The sequence below is a fragment of the Bos indicus x Bos taurus genome, chromosome 16, assembly GCF_003369695.1.
Source record: "Bos indicus x Bos taurus breed Angus x Brahman F1 hybrid chromosome 16, Bos_hybrid_MaternalHap_v2.0, whole genome shotgun sequence".
NCBI classification, from domain to species: domain Eukaryota; kingdom Metazoa; phylum Chordata; class Mammalia; order Artiodactyla; family Bovidae; genus Bos; species Bos indicus x Bos taurus.
This window is the reverse complement of record NC_040091.1, coordinates 3392700-3416739: the sequence shown is the minus strand read 5'-3', so window position 1 is coordinate 3416739 and position 24040 is coordinate 3392700. Positions and strand designations below refer to the sequence as shown.

At 44.2% G+C, this 24040-nt stretch overlaps 1 protein-coding gene across 2 annotated transcripts in view; it reads left to right on the top strand.

Moving 5' to 3' along the window:
* The window catches only part of PM20D1 (peptidase M20 domain containing 1), a 38928-nt gene extending 29977 nt beyond the window's left edge, over nt 1-8951 (top strand). The window contains exons 11-13 of one of the 2 annotated variants that reach the window (XM_027564295.1): nt 3833-4001; nt 6924-7023; nt 8231-8951. In XM_027564295.1, coding sequence (XP_027420096.1) covers nt 3833-4001; nt 6924-7023; nt 8231-8354 — 393 coding nt within the window. In that variant the 3' untranslated portion in view covers nt 8355-8951. The remainder of the gene's footprint in view (nt 1-3832; nt 4002-6923; nt 7024-8230) is intronic. The other variant, XM_027564296.1, reaches the window with a different exon arrangement.
* Nucleotides 8952-24040: the final 15089 nt, after the last annotated feature.

Genomic DNA, 24040 nt, shown 5'->3' with positions numbered 1-24040 from the left:
CAATCTGATGAGATCTCTGGGCTCCGTAGGCCCACCCTGCTCCCCTGCTCCCCTGCACCCATGGGGAATGGAAAGCCCCCATCACCCCAGGAGCACACAGTACCTCTTCGTCCTGGTCACGCCTCTTCCTCATGCCCTGATTCTAAATGGCTCCCTGAGCCCTCTTCGTCCATCTTTACCTGGTCTCACCCATAAGTTTTTCCAGGAAGGATCTGAATGAACTTTGTGGCCCCATCTGTGAGGAACAAGAGCCTTCAGAAACGTAACACACTGCCACGTGGGAAGGAAGGCTTGTCCTGTGGCCCTAGAAGGGGAGAGAGAAGGCCACTGGGAGATGTTTCTGGGAGCCCCCACTTAAAGCAGAGTTTTGGAGTATGGCACCGCGCATGATAGTGAGCTTCTCAGAGGCTGGATGTCCACCTAACTAGAGTGTTTTACAGAAAATTCCTGTCTTCCTTCATTTATTCATTCACTGTTTATTCAATGGCTACTGTGGGCTAGACATTCTTCCAAGCACTTGGGAAAATGGTGAACAGGCCAAGATTCCCATTCTAAAGATGTTTACATGCTAGTGGCTGTAAGTAATCAAATATATGAACAAGTGGGAGAAGTAGGCACCACAAAGAAAATCATAGGACAAGGTGTCACGAAATGGTTGTGAAGTGGGGTTGGGGCAGTAAGCAGCTTTGTATCCATGGTCAGTCCTCTCTTAGGGGCTTCCCCTATGGCTCAGCAGGTTAAGAATCTGCCTGCAATGCAGGAGTCACAGGAGAGGCAGGTTCAATCCCTGGGTCGGGAAGATCCCCTGGAGGAGGAAAATGGCAACCCACTCCAGTATTCTTGCCTCAAAAATTCCATGAACAGAGGAGCCTGGCAGGCTACAGTCCATGGGGTCGCAAAGAGTCGTACGTGACTAAATGACTGAGCACATACACAGTCCTCTCTCGTGAGGCATTTACACCAAAACCCAAAAAGGAGCAAAGACCTGGGAACAGCATTCAGGCATCAAGAGCACAGGCCTCTATTCTCAATAGAGGTGAAATCCTGCTGATGGCTCGAGTACTATTGATACTTTATCCTGTGGACTCTACAGAATATTTTTAAAATAAATAAAAGAGTATGAGCAGGTTAGATGCTACAGGAAGCCGTACCTCAGTTCATCATTAAGAAGATGCTCATCACAGAGTACAAAGATGAGATGGATTGAAACACATGATGGTGAGCTTTCTGCCGCTGGAGATACTGAAGCACAAGCCAGTGACAGCCTGTCGTGGTTGTTTTGATGACCAGCCTCACAGTAGGGTGGAAGCCGGTCTTGCTAACTCTAAGTACCCACTGTCCTTGCCCTCGAACTTATTCACTCAAGAAGAAAATACAGCTTAGCCTAAAATAGAAAACAACATAATGTGGGAATACGGACTGTAGGAGCTCAGAGAAATGAGGAATCAATGTGCTCTGCCTTTGAAGTCCCCGTTACCGTTGATGAATCCCTCCTCTTAGTCCCGTCCTTGTGCCTCTGATCGTTGCCCAGAGTGGTCCCTCCCTTCTAAACAGGCAAATAACAACTAACATACATTGAGTGCCAGGAACCAGCCTAAGCATATTACATGCATCCAGTCATGGTAACAAGCACCTTACCAGGTAGGTGCTGCTGTTATCCTTCTGTTAACAGATGAGCAAGCTGAGACGCAAAAAGCTAAGGAGCTCACGGAGTGTCACACAGCTGTGAGTGGCTCCACGAAGCACAGAGCTGAGTCTCTGTGCATGACCCCTCCATGCTCAGACTGTCTCTTGCCTCTTCTCCATCATTCTCATATCCTGCCTTCAAATTCTGGCTCAAAATTCATACCACTAAGAAATCTGTCTTAAATGAGCACCACCCTCTTTCTGGCTCTGCTGCTGCTGCTGCTGCTGTCACTTCAGTCGTGTCCGACTCTGTGCGACCCCATAGACAGCAGCCCACAAGGCTCCCCCGTCCCTGGGATTCTCCAGGCAAGAACACTGGAGTGGGTTGCCATTTCCTTCTCAAACGCATGAAAGTGAAAAGTGAAAGTGAAGTCGCTCAGTCGTGTCCGACCCTCAGTGACCCCATGGACCCCATGGCTCCCCCGTCCATGGGATTTTCCAGGCAAGAGTACTGGAGTGGGGTGCCATTGCCTTCTCCTCTACTCAATGCCATTTCAACCTGCAGGCACTTTGGAAACAGTAAACAACCATCCTTGTGAAGTCAGATGCCCAGCCCAGCGATGCCACCTCTATAAACCTTGGGCAAATTCCTTAATGAGACAACTCCTGTTGTTTTTATTATTATTATTGTTTCACATCTTGTAAAATGTATATATGCAACATTCATTGCGTACCTTTTATATTCTTGGTACTAGACATGAGGAAATGAGGCCTTTGAGTCCGGACCTAGCCTAGCAGCTGGTGGGAAACCTGAGCTCTGTAGTGCTCATTGCAGGTGTGTGGGCTCAGTCATGTCCCACTCTTTGCGACCCCATGGACTGTAGCCCGCCAGGCTCCTCTGTCCATGGGATTCTCCAGGCGAGAGTACTGGAGTGGGTTGCCATTTCCTCCTCCAGGGCATCTTCCCCACCCAGGAATCGAACGCGTGTCTCCTGCATCGCCAGGCAGACCCTTTGCTGCTGAGCCACTTGCTCACTGAGGTCCAGTCTGTGTGCCTTCTTCAGTTTCTGGAGGCAGGAATCTTTAAGTAATGTGGGGTAGGGCACAGAAGACACTTCTGGGGATGACTTTAGGAGCCTTCCAGAGGGTCAAGAACATATCCAGACTATATATTAATTCTTCTATCAGAGTATTTGAGACATCTGTGCTGGAGTGAAAATAAGCTCTGACAAGTGAGTTGCCCCTCCCCTCAGTCCAGCAGCACAGGATTTGCTTTGCCTCAAATGATGGTTTCTAAGTCAGAAGAAGGAACCCTCATTTCCTTTCCAGACCTGACACTGACCTAAAAGAGGTCCTCCCGAGATAATGCCCCCCAGTTATGAGACAGACACTCCCCTTTCTAGGGCAGAGACCATCCTAAAGCAAGTGTTTATCAGATAGCTTGAGACTGGTGCTGGAGCTTTCCCTAGATGGCTGGGTGGGTTTGTGGGGCTAGACTGTCAGCATCCTAATCCATTCCCACACAGCTTCATGTGATCTGATCCTCAGGGTCTGGTCTACATCCTGCCTGGGACCAGGACTTTTGCTGAGTTCAGCTTTAGTTACTTCAGACTGAAATTTCTAGAAGCTTCCTCATGTTCCTTCCTGAGGAAAGGAGGCTCAGAGAGAAAACTTGAATACTAGCCCCCCAACTTCTAACTTTTTGTCTGTTGAGCTCATCTTCCTGGCCCCAGTGCAGATGGTTACAAACAGGAAGCAGGGATGCCCAGAGAAGGAAGAAAGTGTATGACCTGTCACCACCTGTCTGAGACTCTCCCAGGCTGAAGTGAGGTCATCATATCTACCCCTCTGCCTCGAGATGGTTGAGATTTCCACTGTGCTGTCTCCTACATTTTCACCTAGCCCATGGTTCTCAGCCTAAGGGAAATTACCCAATATCCTGATTTTGTAGTTCCTGACCTGCCTCACGGCTATAAGGCAAGCCTTCCAAGCATCTAACCTAAATCTACTATGCTGTAGATTTCCAGGAAGAACAGCCATTCTATCTCCTACAACCAGTAGGCTGAAATTGAGGTCTCAGAGCTACAGCGAATCTCCTCTGTAAAGGCTCTGCCTTGCTGGAGAGAAATCAGGACCGTATAGATTCATAAAGTATTTGAATAGCAGATCAATAAGAAATCAGACTTTCTTTGTTTCCTCTCTCAAGGTTCTAAAACTAGCCAAGGACATTGTGGCTGATGACCGCGTCCAGTTCCATGTGTTGGATGCCTTTGACCCCCTGCCCATCAGCCCTTCTGATGATCAGGCCTTGGGTTACCAGCTGCTCCGCCAGACCATACACTCTGTCTTCCCGGAAGTCAACATTGTTGCCCCAGGTAATGACTTCATCAGCTGTGGCTGGGGGAGTTTGGCGGGGGCAGTGGGGGTGTGCTGGAACTGTATCCTATCTGATATCCACTGCCCCACCCCCATGCCAGCTGTTCAGCCTGGAAACAGCTGGCTGCTTCCTCTCCTGATGGGACTGGAGCTGTATTTTCCCCTCCAAGTGGAAGTGAGAAAGCAAACAGGAAAGCATCAGAAACAATAAATTAGGTCAGCCAAGCCTGGGTCCTGGCTTAACCTAGGCCGGCCACTCTGGCCTAGAGGGAAGGATCGGCTCAGATTCCCCTTCCTCTGGAGGAGCCACAGAGGGGGTTGGGTTCCACCTATGCAGTCTGGTTCTGATCTGTTCTAAGGTAAAAGCTCAGCAACAGAGCTCAGAATTTGCAGCCCAGGAACTTCTCCTGGCTGTACCATTGGAATTAGCCCCCTTCACCTCTCCCAGTAGCAGTGCGTCTATGCCCCTCCCCCAGTCTTCCAGCATGCCTTCCAAATCTATGCTGTATGGATGGTGGTTCTCAAACTCAAGAGGACAAGAGGATCACCTAGGGAACTTATTAAAATGCAGATTACCTGGACCCACTCCCAAAGATTCAGGTATATTAACTCTGGAGAGCACCCTGGAATCTGCCTTTTTAACAAATATCCCAGGGGATTCTGACAGCAGCTGATGGCTGACCACAGTTTGAGAATCTCTGGTCTGATGTGAGGAAAAGATGCTCTAATGTGAAGACTTGTGTTCACTTTGCTTTTATATACCTTCAATCATGGAGTCTCTCATTTTTCTAGTCTAATTCTTAGGACCTGTTAGGCGTGGACCTTAAAGATATTATAGTGAAATTCTACAACCATAAACTCCTTGGGTATTGGGGGGGGAAAAAAAAGCACTCTTAGTTTTTAATCAACTTAAATCTAACTCATTTCTCAGAAATTCAACCTCAGGCATTATTGAAGCCTCCAAGCAACCCCACCACCCTCACCTTGAATCAGGCCTCAGGGTCTCATGCAATAGCATAGCGTCAGGATCCCTTAGTCTGTGGTCATCAGTCCTTGTGTTTGCCTCTGAGACATCCATTATCCTGCCCACAAGGTCACTTCAGGTTGCAGATTTCCTCTGATTCCTTGACCTGTCTTGGGGGTGAGAGCTCTGGATCCAAGATCTCCCCTGAACATTACCTCTGAGATTCCCTGCCTCCTTGGACTCCTGCCACAAAGCAGGACCTGGGCCCCTGCCATCGAGGAACCCTGGCTTTCAGGCTCCCAGGTTCTCCTCTGTTGGCCTCAGAGGCTCTCTCCCTTTCCCTCTCCCTGTGGGGCACCTACGATAATCTCATCAACACAGTTAGGCTTGTACAGAATAAAGATAGGCAGACATCAACTGGCAGAAATCTCCAGGAATTGTGAAGGGACCCATTTGAAACCAGGAGTGGAAAGTAGAGCAGCGGACCTAGAGGTTATCATACTAAGTGAAGCAAATCAGACAGAGAACGGCAAATGCCGTATGGTGTCACTCGTGTGAAATCTAGGGCAGTGATACAGGTGAACTTACTGCAGAACAGAAACAGACTCAAAGACACGGAGCACAGACGTGTGGTTATCAAGTGGGAAAGGTGTTGGGCAGGACAGACTGGGGGCTTGGGAACAACAGATAGACACTACTGTGTATTAAGTAGATGAGCGGTGGGGACCCACTGTGTGGCACAGGGAACTACATTCAGTGTCTTGTATAACCTGTGATGGAAAAGAATCTGAGAAAGAACAGGTATATCTGAACATGGATGGCTGGGTCACTTCGCTGTCCACCTGAAACTGGCACTGTAAGTCAGCTATACTTGGATTTTAAAAAGGTGCTCAAACAGAATGCGCGTGCGGCACGTCATCCCAGGTTTGCTATAAAGCAACAGCCAGTTGTATTTTTGAAATTTTTCTGTCACTTTTAAACTATTAAAAATACCTATCCAACTACATGAATACAGAGCTATGACCCTGGATCTTTATGCATAAGCCTAATAGCTTCATGATAAATCTGTTCCGCCTGAAAGTACTTAAAAATGGGATACATTTCTAGAATAAAAGCGTTAACTCAATCAAAATAAAACACAAATTGCCATCTCAAATTCATCTCACCACACTTTAACTGATAAGCTAGGGAGTCTTTTTTCAAAGAACATTCATAATGGGGAGGAGTCCCAGCCCCGGCTGGGGAGGGGGACGACCTACTGCCTTCAGGAGAATGGGACACTAGAGAGTATCCCGGGACTATACGGACCTGAAGTTTGACTCTGGGAAGATACAGTCCTCCTTCAGAAGACAGGAATAACCAGAAATTATGTTCTGCTTTTCTTCTTGCCTGGAGAACCCCCATGGAGAGAGGAGCCTGGTGGGCTACAGTCCATGGGTCGCAAAGAGTCAGACACAACTGAGCGGCTAAGCACAGCAGCACAGCATGTTCTACTTTAAGAGGGTTGCCATCTACAGCAGTAAAACTCCCCCAGAGAGTGTTTGTTTCTGACCTGAGTGATACACAAGAAAGCTTGGGCAATAAAGAAATGGTGCTTAGATTTCTGGATATCTAGGTTTCTACTGATAGAATAACCTGGCCATGAGTATGAAATGAAGCCGCTTGGCCTCTGTGTTCATCATGGAGAGAGGACACTTAGCCTTGGACCATGTAAGGGATGTCTCTCTAATGCCCTTGGGAGTTGAGTCCATGTTCTTGGCTGAAATGGTATCTTAGAAAGGTTTTGAAAATGGGTAGGCTGAAGGACAAAAATCCTTGGCTGCAGTCTCCTAGGGAAGATCCAGACGTCTTCTGTGGTGACACAAGGGTCCCAATTTTCTAGGTAGCCTACTTGCCACCACTTCCTTGGCTTGGCTGCTTACATAAAGCTCTGTTTCTCTGGATTCTTCCTTTCTAGGTACTTGTATTGGCAACACAGACAGCAGACACTATCTGAATCTTACCACTGGCATCTACCGGTTCAACCCCATCTACCTACAACCTCAGGACTTCAGTAGGTGAGTGAGTGGAACAGGTTTGGACAGCTTGGAGGAGAGAGGAGATACATCTGACCTGTCCCTTTCCCACTCATTCTCCTGACAGTCCATAGAATGGGGGAAACCTGGAATTTGTACAAACTAAAAGATACTGCGGAGCCCAACTGGCCAGCTTTTCTCAGTGCCAGAGTCTTGCCACTCCCCAGAATTTGGTGGAATCAGTGACTGTTTTTCAGGGATGGAGATAATCAGATGACTGGAAAGAACCTGGTAGAATTAGGGCCCTTGACTCCCACCTCTTCCTTCCTTTGAGAGAAGCCCTCCCCTCTGGATCTCATTTCCCCCAAAAGTGGGTACTCCAGAATTCTCAACTTCCACTTAGTGAACTGCAGACACATTTGAGGTCAAAGATGAACTCATGCTTTGAATTCTCAAAACATACTTTGGGAATCTAAAACATATTCACCAGTTTCACCTCCTGTGTGTGAACTACTACTTTGTGGGTTCTTCAGCAAATTTTTAGTCCTGGGATATAGGGGCATGATTTCCATTTACCTCTCTGCTCCTTACCATACCCAGCTCTGATTTCCTCATCATAAGTCAAGTTGTTTGAATATATATTTGAATTTGAACTTAAGAACAGATTTCATGGGAAGGGGGTTCGTTGGTTTTTTTAAGGAGTGTAGGTGGGGTTAGCTATTCTTTATCTCCTTTCATCTTCAAGGTTACATGTATGCTTCGGTAGTATTGTTGTGTGGAGGCAGGCTGTGGGCATCGGATCTGGTAGTGAAATTTGAGGTGAAACAGAGAACCCCATAGGTAGCCTGGGTTCCTATCCACTTGTGCCCCTAATAATGTGGGGAGGGGCGGCTGGCATAGGGATAAGTCTAGCTGGGACTCCAGCCTTAGAGAGAGAATTAAAAGATAACTTTAGTAATTTCCCCTCAGAGGAGAAATTATTAAATGGATTCCAGAGCAGGTGATGATTTGTACCCCCCAGGACTATCATCTGCGCCCACTGCACTTTGCCGTGGATGTAGATCCTGGAGAGGTGACCAACCTGTCATCTGAAATCTCACTTCTTCCAAATGGCTGCTCCCACCTTGCCCACTTCCTACCCACTTTGACCCCTGGAGGGTCAAAGGCCAGTGGCTTCAGGGGTGTAGGTGCTCTGCAATAACATTTGTACTAAAGCAATGGCCTCTCCCTCAAAACTTCTCTCCCTCAGCATCCACGGAATCAATGAGAAAATCTCGGTCCAAGCCTACGAGACCCAGGTGAAATTCGTCTTCGAGTTTATCCAGAATGGTGACACAGACGAGGAGCCAGTTCCTCACCTGCATGAACTGTGAGGTTGGGGACCAGCGGGATTAGGGATGCCTGATGCTGGACCAGGACTAACCCAAGGGGGGAAGCCAGTGTTGATGAAACTTTTGGTCAAAAATCATGTTATAATGACCTCACCCCCCTGCCTTGGTCACTCCTAAACTCATGGCCAAGAAGGGGAGGACCAGCAGGAAGCTGGCTTCTCCCTCCCTCCCGACCTCCTTGGTTTGCCATCCGTTATTGCCTTCTTTTTCCTCTCTTATAATAGAAGGTATCTGGCTTGTCTGCCTTGCACTGGTCATGTCACTGCTCCTTGTTAAGGCCTAACTGAGCAAATACAGATTTGAAAAATATCAACCAGATTTTACCTTTTAAAAGTTTAATTTAAGGCACGCTTGTTGGGCTGCCTTTTCCTCGGCTTATAAATTTGTTCTTGTCGTAACTTCCTTTCCTTTTTTTCCCCCTCTCTTCTTGGATTGTTTATCTGGTTCTTCATCTCTCCCCTCCTCCCCCTGCTTCTCACCTCTTCCCCTCCCATTTATTCTACACCTGGAGCAGGACTGTAACTATGTCACTACCACAATTACCACAACAGCTGGTCAAATAAAGTGGTCTGTGCAGCACCGTCTGGTCACTGGGGGTAAACTGAGGCTGGGGGCTTTGGGGGAACCCCAGACCTCCTGGTTCTGGAGGTTGGAGCCTGGAGAAGACAACCTCCGTCCTTGGGCTCCTCCCAAGGGCGCCCTGGGTTTCGCTCCCCTGCCCTATCCTGCCACCTGCTGCTGCCGCCCCACCCCAGGAGACACTAATCTGCGGACACATTTCCCTGGCACATCCTGCGAGCTGAGCTCCCAAGAGAAAGGCAGCCTCTCTCTGGAGCCCAGGAGCAGCAGGGCCCTGGCCCTGCCATCGTGTCCTGGATCAGACTTATCGAGGGAAAGTGGAGGGCAAGTGGGGAGGGGACTGCCTACAGAGACTCTGCTCCACGGGTGGGGCAAGGGCCAGCTGCCCTCCCTTAGGGGACCACAAAGCTCCAGTCTGTTTTCTGTGGGGTCCAAGCCGGAGCATATTGGAATCTGCTCAGTAGCTGTCAGGTGCAAGGCATTGAAAGGCAGCATTTCTTGGCTCGAGGCTGGGAGCTATGCTTTGTGGATCACAAGGGAGTCAAGGTCACAGAGGGAGACACAGACGGAGCTGGGACTTGAGACGACATTCCCTCTTTTTCTCCTGTCCAGACAGGACCTTCCTCGTCTTCCTGGGGTTTAACAGCAGTGGGACAGTAGCTTCTTTTCCCTTCTCGCAATCCCCTGCCCCTTCCCACCCACCTGTGGGTGTGAGCAGCTCCTCAGGAGCTGGAGCCTAATGGAAAGTGTTCAACATGGACAGCAGGGATTATTTCAGGTTCTCTGCTACTCCCCCTAAGAGTCACATCCCTTCCCTCGCCCTCCTTTTTTTGGCCAATTCTGTATTTAATTCAGCCTTTGTTAGAGTGTGAGCTGAAGAACAAAAAGGATTCTTCACATCTGTACAGAGCTGTACAAAGTACTTTCACACACCCGTATCACCCAATTTGTGCTCTGTCGTGTCCGAGTCTTCAGGACCCCATGGACTGTAGCACACCAGGCTCCTCGGTCCATGGGATCGCCCAGGCAAGAACTGGTTGCTGTTTCTTCCTCCAGGGGATCTTCCTGACTCAGGAATCAAACCCGAGTCTCCTGCGGCTCCTGCATTGGCAGGTGGATTCTTTGCCACTGAGCCACCTGGGCAGCCCCACTTATCTCACTGGAGCCCCATGAGAGCTACGTGAAGAGGCATCATTCTTCTCACTGAGGAGAAATTGTTTCTCTGAGAGATTACACGTCTAGCTGGAGGCAGATTCAAATGCATGTCTCTGGCCCCAAGCTCAATGTTACTCCATGATCCAATGTGACAGATGAAATCTACTTTAACAAGATTAAATATTATTTAACACTGACAACAACTCCAAAGGTGCTATTGCCCCTGTTCTTAACAAATGAGGCAACTGAGGCTCAGAGGTTAACTAATTTGTCATGTAGGAGTTAGGGGCAGAGCCTATCTGAATCCAAAGCTTGTGTGCAGAAGAGTCATTTGCCCAAGAAGACACAGTTCTGAAGGGGCAGCCTCAGAATTCAAATGCAACTCAAAAATCCCCAAATCCAGTGCTTTTTCAATCATCCTACACGGCCTGCCCCCAAGAACCTCTGGTGTGTGGCTCATTCATTCTGATTCAGGGAGATCTCAAGGACAAAGGCAGTTCTACTATTGAATTTGGTTCTGAGCTCAAGTTCTCTGTTCCCCTGGCTGACCTCTTGCTATTCACACTTGTCCCACTGTCTGCCAACATTCCTTGCCACTCCCACCCTCAGCTTCTGTGTTCAGCTCTTCTCCCTTCTTGAGTTTGGGGACAGCCAGGCCTCTAATGATCTGTGGGATAACTGGGGGAAAAGTGAGAAGGGGTCCCTGTCCCTGTTGGGTCTCCCTTCTCTCTTCTAGCATCAGAACAATAGTCTTCCGAGCCCCCAGGGAGGGAAGTTGTCCAGAGGGAACTGCTCCAAATCCTGGGTCTGAGAACACAGACATTCCAGTCCTTTGGCCTCTGAAGTTTTCTGAAAAGAACAGTTGAACGTGCTGGCCAGAACAACATAACATGATGCTGGGCAGGATGGGACGATGAACCTGGGACTTTCCGCCACCCTTACTCCATGCACGTATCACTCCCCAAATCCATCTGAAAGAGATCCAGCAGATAATCACAGTTATACTGCACACTCCCATCAAGGACTTGGCTCAAGTATCTTATTCATACCTCACTCCCGAAGGTTGGAAGCAAGACACAGTATTCATAGGCAAAGAGAGTGGGGGAAAGGAGTAAATTTGGGCTGAAGACCCTTGATTTTTTTTATCAATTTATTTTTTTTTATTGAAGGATAATTGCTTTACAGAATTTTGTTGTTTTCTGTCAAACAACATGAATCAGACATAGGTACACATATACCCCCTCCCTTTCCAACCTCCCTCCCATCTCCCACCCCATCCCACTCCTGTAGATTGATACAGAGCCCCTGTTTGAGTTTCCTGAGCCATACAGCAAATTCCCATTGGCTATCTATTTTACATATGGTCATGTAAGTTTCCATGTTACTCTCTCCATACATCTCAGCCTTTCCTCTCCACTCCCCGTGTCCATAAGTCTGTTCTCTGTGTCTGTTTCTCCATTTCTGCCCTGTAAATACTTGAGTACTGCCCTGTAAATACTTCAGTGCTGCTGCTGCTGCTAAGTCACTTCAGTCGTGTCTGACTCTGTGCAACCACAGGGACTGCAGCCTACCAGGCTTCTCCGTCCATGGGATTCTCCAGGCAAGAACACTGGAGTGGGTTGCCATTTCCTTCTCCAATGCATGAAAGTGAAAAGTGAAAGTGAAGTCACTCAGTCATGTCCGACCCTCAGCGACCTTATGGACTGCAGCCTACCAGGCTCTTCCATCCATGGGATTTTCCAGGCAACAGTACTGGAGTGGGGTGCCATTGCCTTCTCCGAAATACTTTAGTCCTGCCCTGTAAATACTTCAGTACTGCCCTGTAAATACTTCAGTACCATTTTTCTAGATTCTGTATATATGCATTAGAATACAATATTTATCTTTCTCTTTCACTCTGTATAGTAAGTTCTAGGTTCATCCACCTCATCAGAGCTGATTCAAATGCATTCCTTTTTATTGCTGAGTAATACTCCATTGTGTATATGTAACACAACTTCTTTATCCATCATCTGTCATGGACATCTAGGTTGCTTCCATGTTCTAGCTATTGTAAATAGTGCTGCAGTGAACGATGGGATACCTGTGTCTTTTTCAGTTTTGGTTTCTTCAGGGTATATGCCTAGGAGTGGGATTGCTGGGTCATATGGTGGTTTTATTCCTAATTTTTTAAGGAGTCTCCATACCATCTTCCATAGTGACTTTCCCACCAACATTTTACATTCCCACCAACAGTACAAAAGCATTGACTTTTCTCCACACCCTCTCCAGCATTTATTGTTTGTAGACTTTTAGGGGCTCCCCTGGTGGCTCAGATGGTAAAGCATCTGCCTGCAATGCAGGAGACCCAGGTTTGATCCCTGGGTTGGGAAGATTCCCTGGAGAAGGAAATGGCAACCCACTCCAGTACTCTTGTCTGGAAAATCCCATGGACAGAGGAGCCTGGTAGGTTACAGTCCATGGGGCTGCAAAGAGTCCAACAGGACTGAGTGACTCCACTTTATTCTGACTGGTGTGAGGTGATATCTCATTGTAGTTTTGATTTGTTTCTTTAATAATGAGCAATGTTGAGCATCTTTTCATGTATTTGTTAGCCATCTGTATGTCTTCTTTGGAGAAATGTCTGTATAGGTCTTTTTCCCACTTTTTGATTGGGTTGTTTTTTTTTCTGGCATTGAGTTCTATGAACTGCTTATGTATTTGGGAAATCAATCCTTTGTCAGTTGTTTCATTTGCTATTATTTTCTCCCATTCTGAGGATTGTCTTTTCACCTTGCTTATAGTTTCCTTTGCTGTGCAAAAGCTTTTAAGTTTAATCAGGTCCCACTTGTTTACTTTTGTTTTCATTTTGGTTACTCTAGGAGGTGGGTCATAAAGGATCTTGCTTTGATTTATATCATTGAGTGTTCTGCCTATGTTTTCCTCAAAGAGTTTTATAGTTTCTGGTCTTACATTTGGGTCTTTAATCCATTTTGAGTTTATCTTTGTGTATGGTGTTAGGAAGTGTCCTAATTTCAGTATTTTACTTGTAGCTGTCCAGTTATCACAGCACCATTTATTGAAGAGGTTGTCTTTGCCCCATTGTATATTCTTGCCTCCTTTGTCAAAAATAAAGTACCCATCGGTGCATGGGTTTATTTCTGGGCTTTCTATCTGGTTCCATTGGGCAATATTTTCTGTTTTTGTGCCAGTACCATACTGTCTTGATGACTGTAGCTTTGTAGTATAATCTGAAGTCAGGAAGGTTGATTCCTCCAGCTCCATTCTTCTCTCTCAAGACTGCTTTGGCTATTCAGGGTCTTTTGTGCTTCCATATGAATTGTGAATTTTTTTGTTCTAGTTCTGTGAAAAATGCCATTGGTAATTTGATAGGGATCACATTGAATCTGTAGATTGCATTTGGTAGTAAAGTCATTTTCACAATATTATTCTTACTACCCAGGAATGTGGAATATCTCTCCGTCTGTTTATGTCATCTTTGATTTCTTTCATCAGTGTCTTATAATTTTCTGTGTACAGTTCTTTTGCCTCCTTAGGTAAGATTATTCCTAGATATTTAATTCTTTTTGTTGCAATGATGAATGGGATTTATTTCTTAATTTCTCTGATTTTTCATACTAGTATATAGAAAAGCAAGTGATTTCTGTGTATTGATTTTCTATCCTGCAACTTTGCTAAATTCACTGATTAGCTCTAGTAATGTTTTGGCTTCCCTGGTGGCTCAGAGGTTAAAGCGTCTGCCTGGAATGTGGGAGACCTAGGTTCGATCCATGGCTCGGGAAGATCCCCTGGAGAAGGAAATGGCAACCCACTCCAGTACTCTTGCCTGGAGAATCCCATGGAGGGAGGAGCCTGGTAGGCTACATTCCATGGGGTCACAAACAGTCGGACACAACTGAGCGACTTCACTTAGGGTTTTCTATGTACGATATCATGTCATCTGCAAACTGAGAGTTTTACTACTTTTCCGATCTGGATTCCTTTTATTTCTTTTTCTTCTCTAAATGCTATAGGACTTCCCAAACTATGTTGAATAATAGTGGTGAAAGTGGACATACTTGTCTTGTTCTCTTGATCTCAGGGGGAATGTTTTCAGTTTTTCACCATTGAAAATAATGTTTGCTATAGGATTATCAAGGTAAGGAACAGCAGCTGCGCTTTGCTGGAGCAGCCATGAAGAGATACCCCACAACCAAGGTAAGAGAAACCCAAGTAAGATGGTAGGTGTTGCAAGAGGGCATCAGAGGGCAGACACACTGAAACCATACTCACAGAAAACTAGTCAATCTAATCACACTAGGACCACAGCCTTGTCTAACTCAGTGAAACTAAGCCATGCCCATGGGGCAACCCAAGATGGGCAGGTCATGTTGGAGAGATCTGACAGAATGAGGTCTTTTGCTGGGAGTTACCACAGGAAACAGGGCCACCCACAATTTGTGGGTCTGTCCGGGAGGATTAGGTTGATGAACATCCCCCATGCTTCCGTGTGCAGGCTTCTCTTCTCATGTTGGAGAGAGAAGGGAATGGCAAACCACTTCAGTATTCTTGCCTTGAGAACCCCATGAACAGTATGAAAAGGCAAAATGATAGGATACTGAAAGAGGAACTCCCCAGGTCAGTAGGTGCCCGATATGCTACTGGAGATCAGTGGAGAAATAACTCCAGAAAGAATGAAGGGATGGAGCCAAAGCAAAAACAATACCCAGCTGTGGATGTGACTGATGATAGAAGCAAGGTCCGATGCTGTAAAGAGCAATATTGCATACGAACCTAGAATGTCAGGTCCATGAATCAAAGCAAATTGGAAGTGGTCAAACAAGAGATGGCAAGAGTGCATGTCGACATTCTAGGAATCAGCGAACTCAGATGGACTGGAATGGGTGAATTTAACTCAGATGACCATTGTATCTACTACTGCAGGCAGGAATCCCTCAGAAGAAATGGAGTAGCCATCATGGTCAACAAGAGTCCGAAATGCAGTACTTGAATGCAATCTCAAAAACGACAGAATGATCTCTGTTCGTTTCCAAGGCAAACCATTCAATATCACAGTAATCCAAGTCTATGCCCCAACCAGTAATGCTGAAGAAACTGAAGTTGAACGGTTCTATGAAGACCTACAAGACCTTTTAGAACTAACACCCCAAAAAGATGTCCTTTTCATTATAGGGGACTGGAATGCAAAAGTAGGAAGTCAAGAAACACCTGGAGTAACAGGCAAATTTGGCCTTGGAATACGGAATGAAGCAGGGAAAAGACTAATAGAGTTTTGCCAAGAAAATGCACTGGTCATAACAAACACCCTCTTCCAACAACACAAGAGAAGACTCTACACATGGACATCACCAGATGGTCAACACCGAAATCAGATTGATTATATTCTTTGCAGCCAAAGATGGAGAAGCTCTATATAATCAGCAAAAACAAGACCAGGAGCTGACTGTGGCTCAGATCATGAACTTCTTATTGCCAAATTCAGACTGAAATTGAAGCAAGTAGGGAAAACCACTAGACCATTCAGGTATGATCTAAATCAAATCCCTTATGATTATACAGTGGAAGTGAGAAATAGATTTAAGGGCCTAGATCTGATAGATAGAGTGCCTGATGAACTATGGAATGAGGTTCGTGACATCGTACAGGAGACAGGGATCAAGACCATCCCCATGGAAAAGAAATGCAAAATGGCTGTCTGGGGAGGCCTTACAAATAGCTGTGAAAAGAGAAGTGAAAAGCAAAGGAGAAAAGGAAAGATATAAGCATCTGAATGCAGAGTTCCAAAGAATAGCAAGGAGAGATAAGAAAGCCTTCCTCAGTGATCAATGCAAAGAAATAGAGGAAAACAACAGAATGGGAAAGACTAGGTCTCTTCAAGAAAATTAGAGATACCAAAGGAACATTTCATGCAAAGATGGGCTCAACAAAAGGAAAGCTACCTCACCAACAGGTTCAGAAATCTTAAGGTATTTTGGGGACCTTGTAAAGGGAGAAGTTCACCTAGATTTGTAAGGTGAAACATGTAATAAGCCCTTGGCATGATTTTCCTAGCCCTGAGAGGTTTTTTTATAAAGTTCAGTTTGAAGTTTTAAGTTTGGGGAAAAAAAAGTTATTTGAGACTCCCTATAACAATTTCAGTAAAGCAAAAAGCCTATATGATCAATTATAGTTATATAAATTATCAGGCCAGGATATATTTTTTGAGACCAGGCTTATTTTGCAAACAAATTAATCTTAATTTGGATATGTTTGGTAGAAATGAGAGTAATTTTAGAGATTAAAATGATTATGTTTCAATTAATGTTAAATCCCAGTTATGTAAATGAGGGTTTGTATTTACTCACTCACTTCCCAGATAGGTCCTCATTGTTATGTTATATTAATATGAAGTTAATCAAATTATTAAAAGGACACTCTAAGTTTTATTTCTGAAGCTTATCTCGGTAATCTCTGGATGAAGATCAGATGCTCCATGACCTGCAAACAGGGGATTACATATACTGGAAAAGACATAATTTAAAGGGCTGTCTCCAACCTGGATGGAAGGACTTTTAAATCAAGTATTCTTAACTAGTTCATGTACAGTGAAACTGAAGGGAAATTGACTCTTGGATTAATTCCCAACTTCTGCTGCTGCTGCTGCTGAATCACTTCAGTTGTGTCCGACTCTGTGTGACCCCATAGACGGCAGCCCACCAGGCTCCGCCTTCCCTGGGATTCTCCAGGCAAGAACACTGGAGTGGGTTGCCATTTCCTTCTCCAATGCATTAAAGTGAAAAGTGAAAGTGAAGTCGCTCAGTCGTGCCGACTCTTAGAGACCCCATGGACCGCAGCCTACCAGGCTCCTCCGTCCATGGGATTTTCCAGGTAAGAGTACTGGAGTGGGTTGCCATTGCCTTCTCTGAATTCCCACTTCTAAAGACCCTATACTGGACTGACCTAGAGAGAGTACTGCTGACCTCAAACTCATCTTAAAACGATGCTTAAATAGAGGAAACTACACCTACACCAGGAAGAGAAGAAAATGACATGAGAAGTAGACAGCTTACCAAGATCCTGGACCTGATTTGTGTGATCTTGACTTCTTAGACTTTTGCATATAAATAAAAAATTTTCTGTCATGGATATGATCCTATGCTAGTTTTAAAAATCAACCCCAATTGTTGAGTTGTGGTCAGTTATCTGCATCTATTATTTCTAGATTACCTTGGTGGACTTCTCCACTCCAAGAGTCTAACTGGAAGAAAGTTCAGTCCTATTTAGGCTACTCTTGATATTACTAGGTGGAATTCTCTCACCTGGTGAATTAATAACACTTTATTTGACCCTGGCCATAATATGAATTTTCCTCTAAGCTATTCAAGCTCAATCAGAGCAGCAGCAAAAATTCAAGGAATAAAACCTCCCACAATTATGGGATGGGTTTATGACATTAACACTAGATTGTGGTCATTTCAGGTTTAAGCCCCCCTTCTTTATCTTGGGAACAATTAAATTATACTAAGGATAACCAGGCTTAGTCACACTAGGAAACTGGGCTAGGAGTCTTATGGACAGTGCCAACATAAAATTTCCCTGAAAGATAAAAATTGGTACAGAATAGTCTAAGTCAGATGACTTGAGAATATACTGGGATGCACCTAGTGTAAGTTCTGGCTTCATTCTTACTTAAGACTTTAATAATATGGCTAGCTATGTTTTTTGTACTTTGTTTGTTTTACAAGATAGTTGTTTTTGGCATTACCAAATGTGTGACTGAACCTCCAATGAAAATAATAACAACTAAGCAATTTGAAGCAGTTGATCAAATATATAGTTCTGTACATGATCAATGACTGTAATAGTGTAACTCTAGATACGGGAAGGTACCTTAAGAGGGAATTTTTCCTGGACCATAACAGATGAAGACAGGTTGGTCCAGAGTCCTTTGATTGCTACTGATAAGACCTAGTTCAGTAATAGCACACTGAGTGAGTAGCCTATCTTCAAAATCTTCACCAGACCTAGGATTGAGCCTTCCTTGCACCATGAAATAGTGAAATAGTCATGAAATGCCTCCCAAAGTCGAATTTATGGCTGTGATGGCACTCTGTCAACTACAAATTGGCACTTACCATCTACCTCTACAGTGATAAAATTGTGCTGCTGCTATTGCTGACCTTCAATACCCACTGAAAGGAGTTCAGGATAGAGAGCAGAAATGAGGCACTCTGTGCTTGGGGGGAAAACTGATAGGATAGGTCTTCTGTTTTCAGGAGCTGATTTTATGAGTCCAATTCTTGTATCCCCCCATATCTAGAAAAACACTAAAATCCTTCATGGTGACAACTGTTCCTTGTGATTAGCAAAAGTTTCATGAGACTAGTAGAAACCTTCTGGGAAAATATGTGCTTGGCTTCATGTATTCCCCCTTCACCAAAATCACGTATGTACTGATCTTTCTCTCTGCCTCTTTGGAGAAGTTTCTCAGAGCTATCTGAGGTGCTGTCTCCCAGGCTGAAGTCCTCACTTTGCTCCAAATAAAATTTAACTTGCAACTCCCATGCTGTGCATTTTTAAAAGTCAATAGTAGGTCTAGATGTCACATATGAAACATGATACTTATGCTTTTTATTAACAGCCACATGGACACTGAACACAGAAATTGCAGATAGCTTCATTTTTATTAAAATATTTAATTAGGTTTAAATATTTTAAAAATTAAAGAAGTGTCCAGCTCTTCAGAAAGAACTTTGTCTCTATTATTTCCTCTGGAAGAAAAGAATACTGGATTGAGAATAGCCAAGTTTACAGCAATCTACGATCAAAATCAAGGGACTTCAGGAGAGAACAAGATGGCCGAGGAGTAGGTGGACGTGGAGTGCATCTCTCCCCATGGATACATCAGGAATACACCTCCAGACACAGACGTGCAAGCAGAACACCAGCTGAGAGTGGACAGGAGTACCTGACCAGAGGAAAAGAATTTATAGACCCACGCAAAACTCGGTAGGATGAAGGAATCAGGGGAAAAACAGGAGTGTTAGAAGGACTGGACCTGCCCTCGGCGGGAGGGGAACTGAAGCAGGGGTCCCATTCCCACATCAGGGCAATTGTCTGGGTCAGAGGAGAAACATTTAAGGCTTGAGAGTGAAACACCTGATCTGGAATTGAAATGAGAATGGAATGGAATAGAGAATGGAATGAGAATAAATGAAATGAGAATCAGACAGTCCTTGTTGCAGCCATACATATGCTGGGCAGGAACGCAGGTCTCCTGGAAGGGGCAGTGGTTGGGAGCTGGAGTTTAGGGATTGAGGAGTAATCCTAGTTTGAGGGCTGCTGTTGACTGCGGAGAGACAGATGGAGGGGAGGTGAGGGAGGAGATTGTGGTGGGAAATGCCTGTGGAGGAAAGCCAGGCAGCCATGGAAGCAAGGCAATACTGCTGAGTCACACGTAGGGGGTGGAGCCATCACCATAGCCTCTCTTTCCCCACAGGCCAGCATCCACAGCTGAACAATACAGAGGCTGGCCCATCAAATGCCTGACTCACCGAACTACAGAGTAGGACCCCAGCCAGGGGCCCCTTCTGTGTGCCTGATGTGCTGAACAATAGAGAAGGACCCCAGGCAAGGGAGCCCTCTAAGGGCCTGAATGGCAGAGCAATGGAGAAAGACTGGCCAGAGGGGCCTTCTGATGGCCAGCTATAAGAGGCTCGAAAAAAGACTCTGATAGGGCCATAACTCCTGCGGCAGAAGCAGTCCGTGTCCCTGCATATTTGGTGCTGCCAGAGTCCCTGCGACCCAAGTAGCTGTGCCACCTTTACACTCAACTCTCACTGGGGCAGACCTGCCACAGGCAAAAAAAGTCTTGTGTCTATGTGTGCAGGATTTTGGTTGTGTCCGACCCTTTATGACCCTGTAGACTGCAGCCTGCCAGGCTTCTCTGTCAGGGAGGGGGGTTCTCTAGGCAAGAATACTGGAGCGTATTGGCCACTACTGGTTGCCATACCCTTCTAGAGCACTGTATTTCCTGCTGCCCTAGCCGCCAACTCCCCTGAGTACCTGGTGCTGCCAGAACCCCTGCGACCCAAGCAGCTGCACCACCTCCACACCTGGCCCTCACAGGGGCAAACCCAAGTCCTCCAGGGCACCCACAGGAGCAAACCCCAGTGGACGACCCACATGTATAGGTGGAAATAAAACCACAATTGAAACCCAGGGGCAGTGTGGCTAAGGAAGAAGACCTAAAACCTTACCACCAGCTGTACAAGCTGCAGATTAAATACACATAATCAACTAGCAGGCCTCTGTGTCTATGGAACATATAAAAGTCATTGAGAGCTCCCACAAAAGAAAATGCACTAGTTCTGATAGCTGTGGACATTGGAGGCAAGAACACACAGGAGTAGAACCAGATTAGAACCTGATCTGCCCCTATAGCAGGTCTAGAGATCAGCACAGTGTTGGAGGGCATCCTAGGGTGGTGAGGTGGACTGTGACTCCCAGCGAGGGAAAGGACTCTGAGAGCAGTGACTCAAGAAAAACATTTATTATTCTTAGGTTTTGACTTGTTCTGTGGATTCTTTTGTATTTTTTCTTTTTTTTCCTCCTCCCACTCCCCCCCCCCCCATAGTAGTTGCTGATTTTATTGGCACTATGAAATCTAATTAAACATCTGAGTTTTTAAATTTTTTCTCAGTCACATTTTTTAATATTGTTATAAATCTCTGCCTCTACATTGGGCTTTTGTAGTTTTGTGGAGTTTTCCTTTTTTCCCCCCTCTTTTCTTTCTTCTTCTGTTTTTTTTTTTTTTTTTTCTTTTCTCTTTATAATTTTAATTTTTAATACCTATTGTTCTACATTTATTCCTTTGTTTGCCTTCCTACTGTTCTTTTCCCCTTGCAGTTAATCTTCAATGTGTATAAATCTTCTTCATCTACCTCTATTTAACTTTGCATATCTATTCTTTCTTTCTTTTCTGTCCTCTCGGTATATTTGTTAGTTTTGTTTTCATTGCTCTATTGCCCACTTGGCACCTTGCTTTAGTTTTGTTTTCCAGTTTGTGCTCTAGTTAGTTTTGTTCTTAACTGGTAAATATACTTTTTGATTTTCTTTGTTCACTGGGTCAGTATATTGTACTTTACTTTTGTTGGACTGTTTTGACTTTGCTCATGGGTGTATATGTATATATTCCATTATTTTAATTATTATTTCCCTGATTTTGTAACTGCCATTTGCCTGGGGTTCATCTTTGGCATCTCATTTTCGGATATTTGCTTTAATCTCAATGTCATAACAAACCACTTGTGGAATCTTCGTTCCTGACCAGAGATCAAGCCCCGAGCCTTTGGAGTGGGAGCACTGACTCCAAGACCCTAAACTACTATAGAACTAACCCTAGGGAGTATCAAATATGAGAACTCACACAAAGGAAACCACTTGAATACAAGACCTGGCATCACCCAACCACCAGTAGCACCCTGTGCAGGGCGCCTCATCTAAACAACAAACGAAACAAAAATACAAACCCAGTCATCAGCAGACAGGATTACCACCTCACTCAGCCTTGCCCATCAGAGGAAAAACAAACAAACAAATCTCACCCTATACAGATGCTTACACAAACCACTGGACCAACCTTAAGAGGCCAGAAGCCAAAAGGAAGAAAGAATTCAGCCTTGAAGCCTGGGAAGAGGAGAACTCAAACACAATAAGTTAAAAAAAAAAAAAATGAAAAGGCAGAGAAATACTACACAAATGAAGGAACAAACTAGAAACACAAGTCCAAATAAATGAAGAGGAAATAGGCAAACTACCTGAAAAAGAATTCAGAATAATGATAGTAAAGATGATCAAAAACCTTAAAAACAAAACGGAGAAAATGCAAGACTCAATTAACAAAGACCTAGAAGAATTAAAGAACAAACATACAGAGACAAACAACACAAGTACTGAAATAAAAAATACTGTGGAAAGAATCAAAAGCAGAATATCTGAAGCAGAAGAACAGATCAGTGAGCTGGAAGATAAAATGGTGGAAATAACTTCTGAAGAGCAGAATAAAGTAAAAAGAATGGAAAGAACTGAGGATAATCTCAGAGACCTCTGAGACAATATCAAATACACCAAAATTTGAATTATAGGGGTCCCAGAAGACGAAGAGAAAAGAAAGGGTATGAGAAAAATTTTGAAGAGATTATAGTTCAAAATTTTCCCAATATGGAAAAGGAAATAGTCAATCAAGTCCAAGAGGTACAAACAGTCCTGTACAGGACACCAAGGAGAAACATGCCAAGACACATACTAATCAAACTAACAAAGACCAAACACAAAGAAAGAATATCAAAAGAGGCAAGGGAGAAGCAACAAGTAACATACAAAGGAAACCCCATATGCTTAACAGCTGGTCTTTCAGCAGAAACTCTGCAGGCCAGAAGGGAATGGCAGGATATAGTTAAAGTACTGAAAGGGAAAAAAAACTACAGTACAAGATTACTGTACCTGGCAAGGATCTCATTCAAAATTGATGGAGAAATCAAAAGCTTTTCAGAAAAGCAAAAGTTAAGAGAATTCAGTACCACCAAACAACCTTTACAACAAATGTTAAAGGGGCTTATATAGTCAAGAAATACAAGAGAAGAAAAAGATCTACAAAATCAACCCCAAACAATTAAGAAAATGGCAATAGGAACACATATATCAATAACTACTTTAACTGTAAATGGATTAAATGCTCCAACCAAAAGACATAGACTGGCTGAATGGATACAAAAACAAGACACATATATATGCTGTCCACAAGAAACCCACTTCAGACCTCAAGACACACATAGACTGAAAGTGAGAGGATGGAAAAATATATTCCATGCAAAGGAGAAGCAAAGGAAAGCTGGAGTAGCAATCATCATATCAGACAAAATAGACCTTAAAATAAAGATTACAAGAGATAAGGAAGGACACTACATAATGATCAAGGGCTCAATCCAAGAGGAAAACATAACAATTGTAAATGTCTATGCACCCAACATAGGAGCACCTCAGTACATAAGACAAACACTAACAGACATAAAAGGAGAAATCGACAATAACACAATAGTAGTAGGAGACTTTAACACCCCACTCACACCAGTGGACAGACCATCAGAACAGAAAATTAATAAGGAAACACAGGTCTTAAAGGATACACTAGAGGAGAAGGATCTCATTGATTTCTTCAGGACATTCCATCCAAATGCAGAATACACCTTCTCAAGTGCACATGGAACATTCTCCAGGACAGACCACATCTTGGGTCACAAACCAAACCTCAGTAAATGTAAGGAAACTGAAACCATATCAAGCATATTCTCTGACCACAACACTATGAGACTAGATACCGATTACAAGAAAAAAACTATAAGAAACACAAACACGTGGAGATTAAACAATACGTTTCTAAATAACCAACAGGTTACTGAAGAAATCAAAAGAAAATCAAAATATTTCTAGAAACAAATGACAATGAAAACATGACAACTAAAACTTATGGGATTCAGCAAAAGCAGTTCTAAGAAGGAAGTTTACAGCAATACAACCCTACCTCAAGAAACAAGAAAAACATCAAATAGACAACCTAACTTTACACCTAAAACAACTGGAAAAAGAACAAAAAAAAAACCCCAAAATTAGTAGAAGGAAAGAAATCATAAAGATCAGAGCAGAAATATGTGAAAAAGAAATGAAAGAAACAATAGTAAAGATTAATAAAACTAAAAGCTGGTTCTTTGAGAATATAAACAAAATTGACAAACCTTTAGCCAGACTCATCAAGAAAAAAAGAGAGAAGAATCAAATCAACAAAATTAGAAATGAAAAAGGAGAGGTTACAACAGATAATGCAGAAATACAAAGGATTATAAGAGACTATTATGAACAACTATATGGCAATAAAATGGATAACCTGGAAGAAAAGG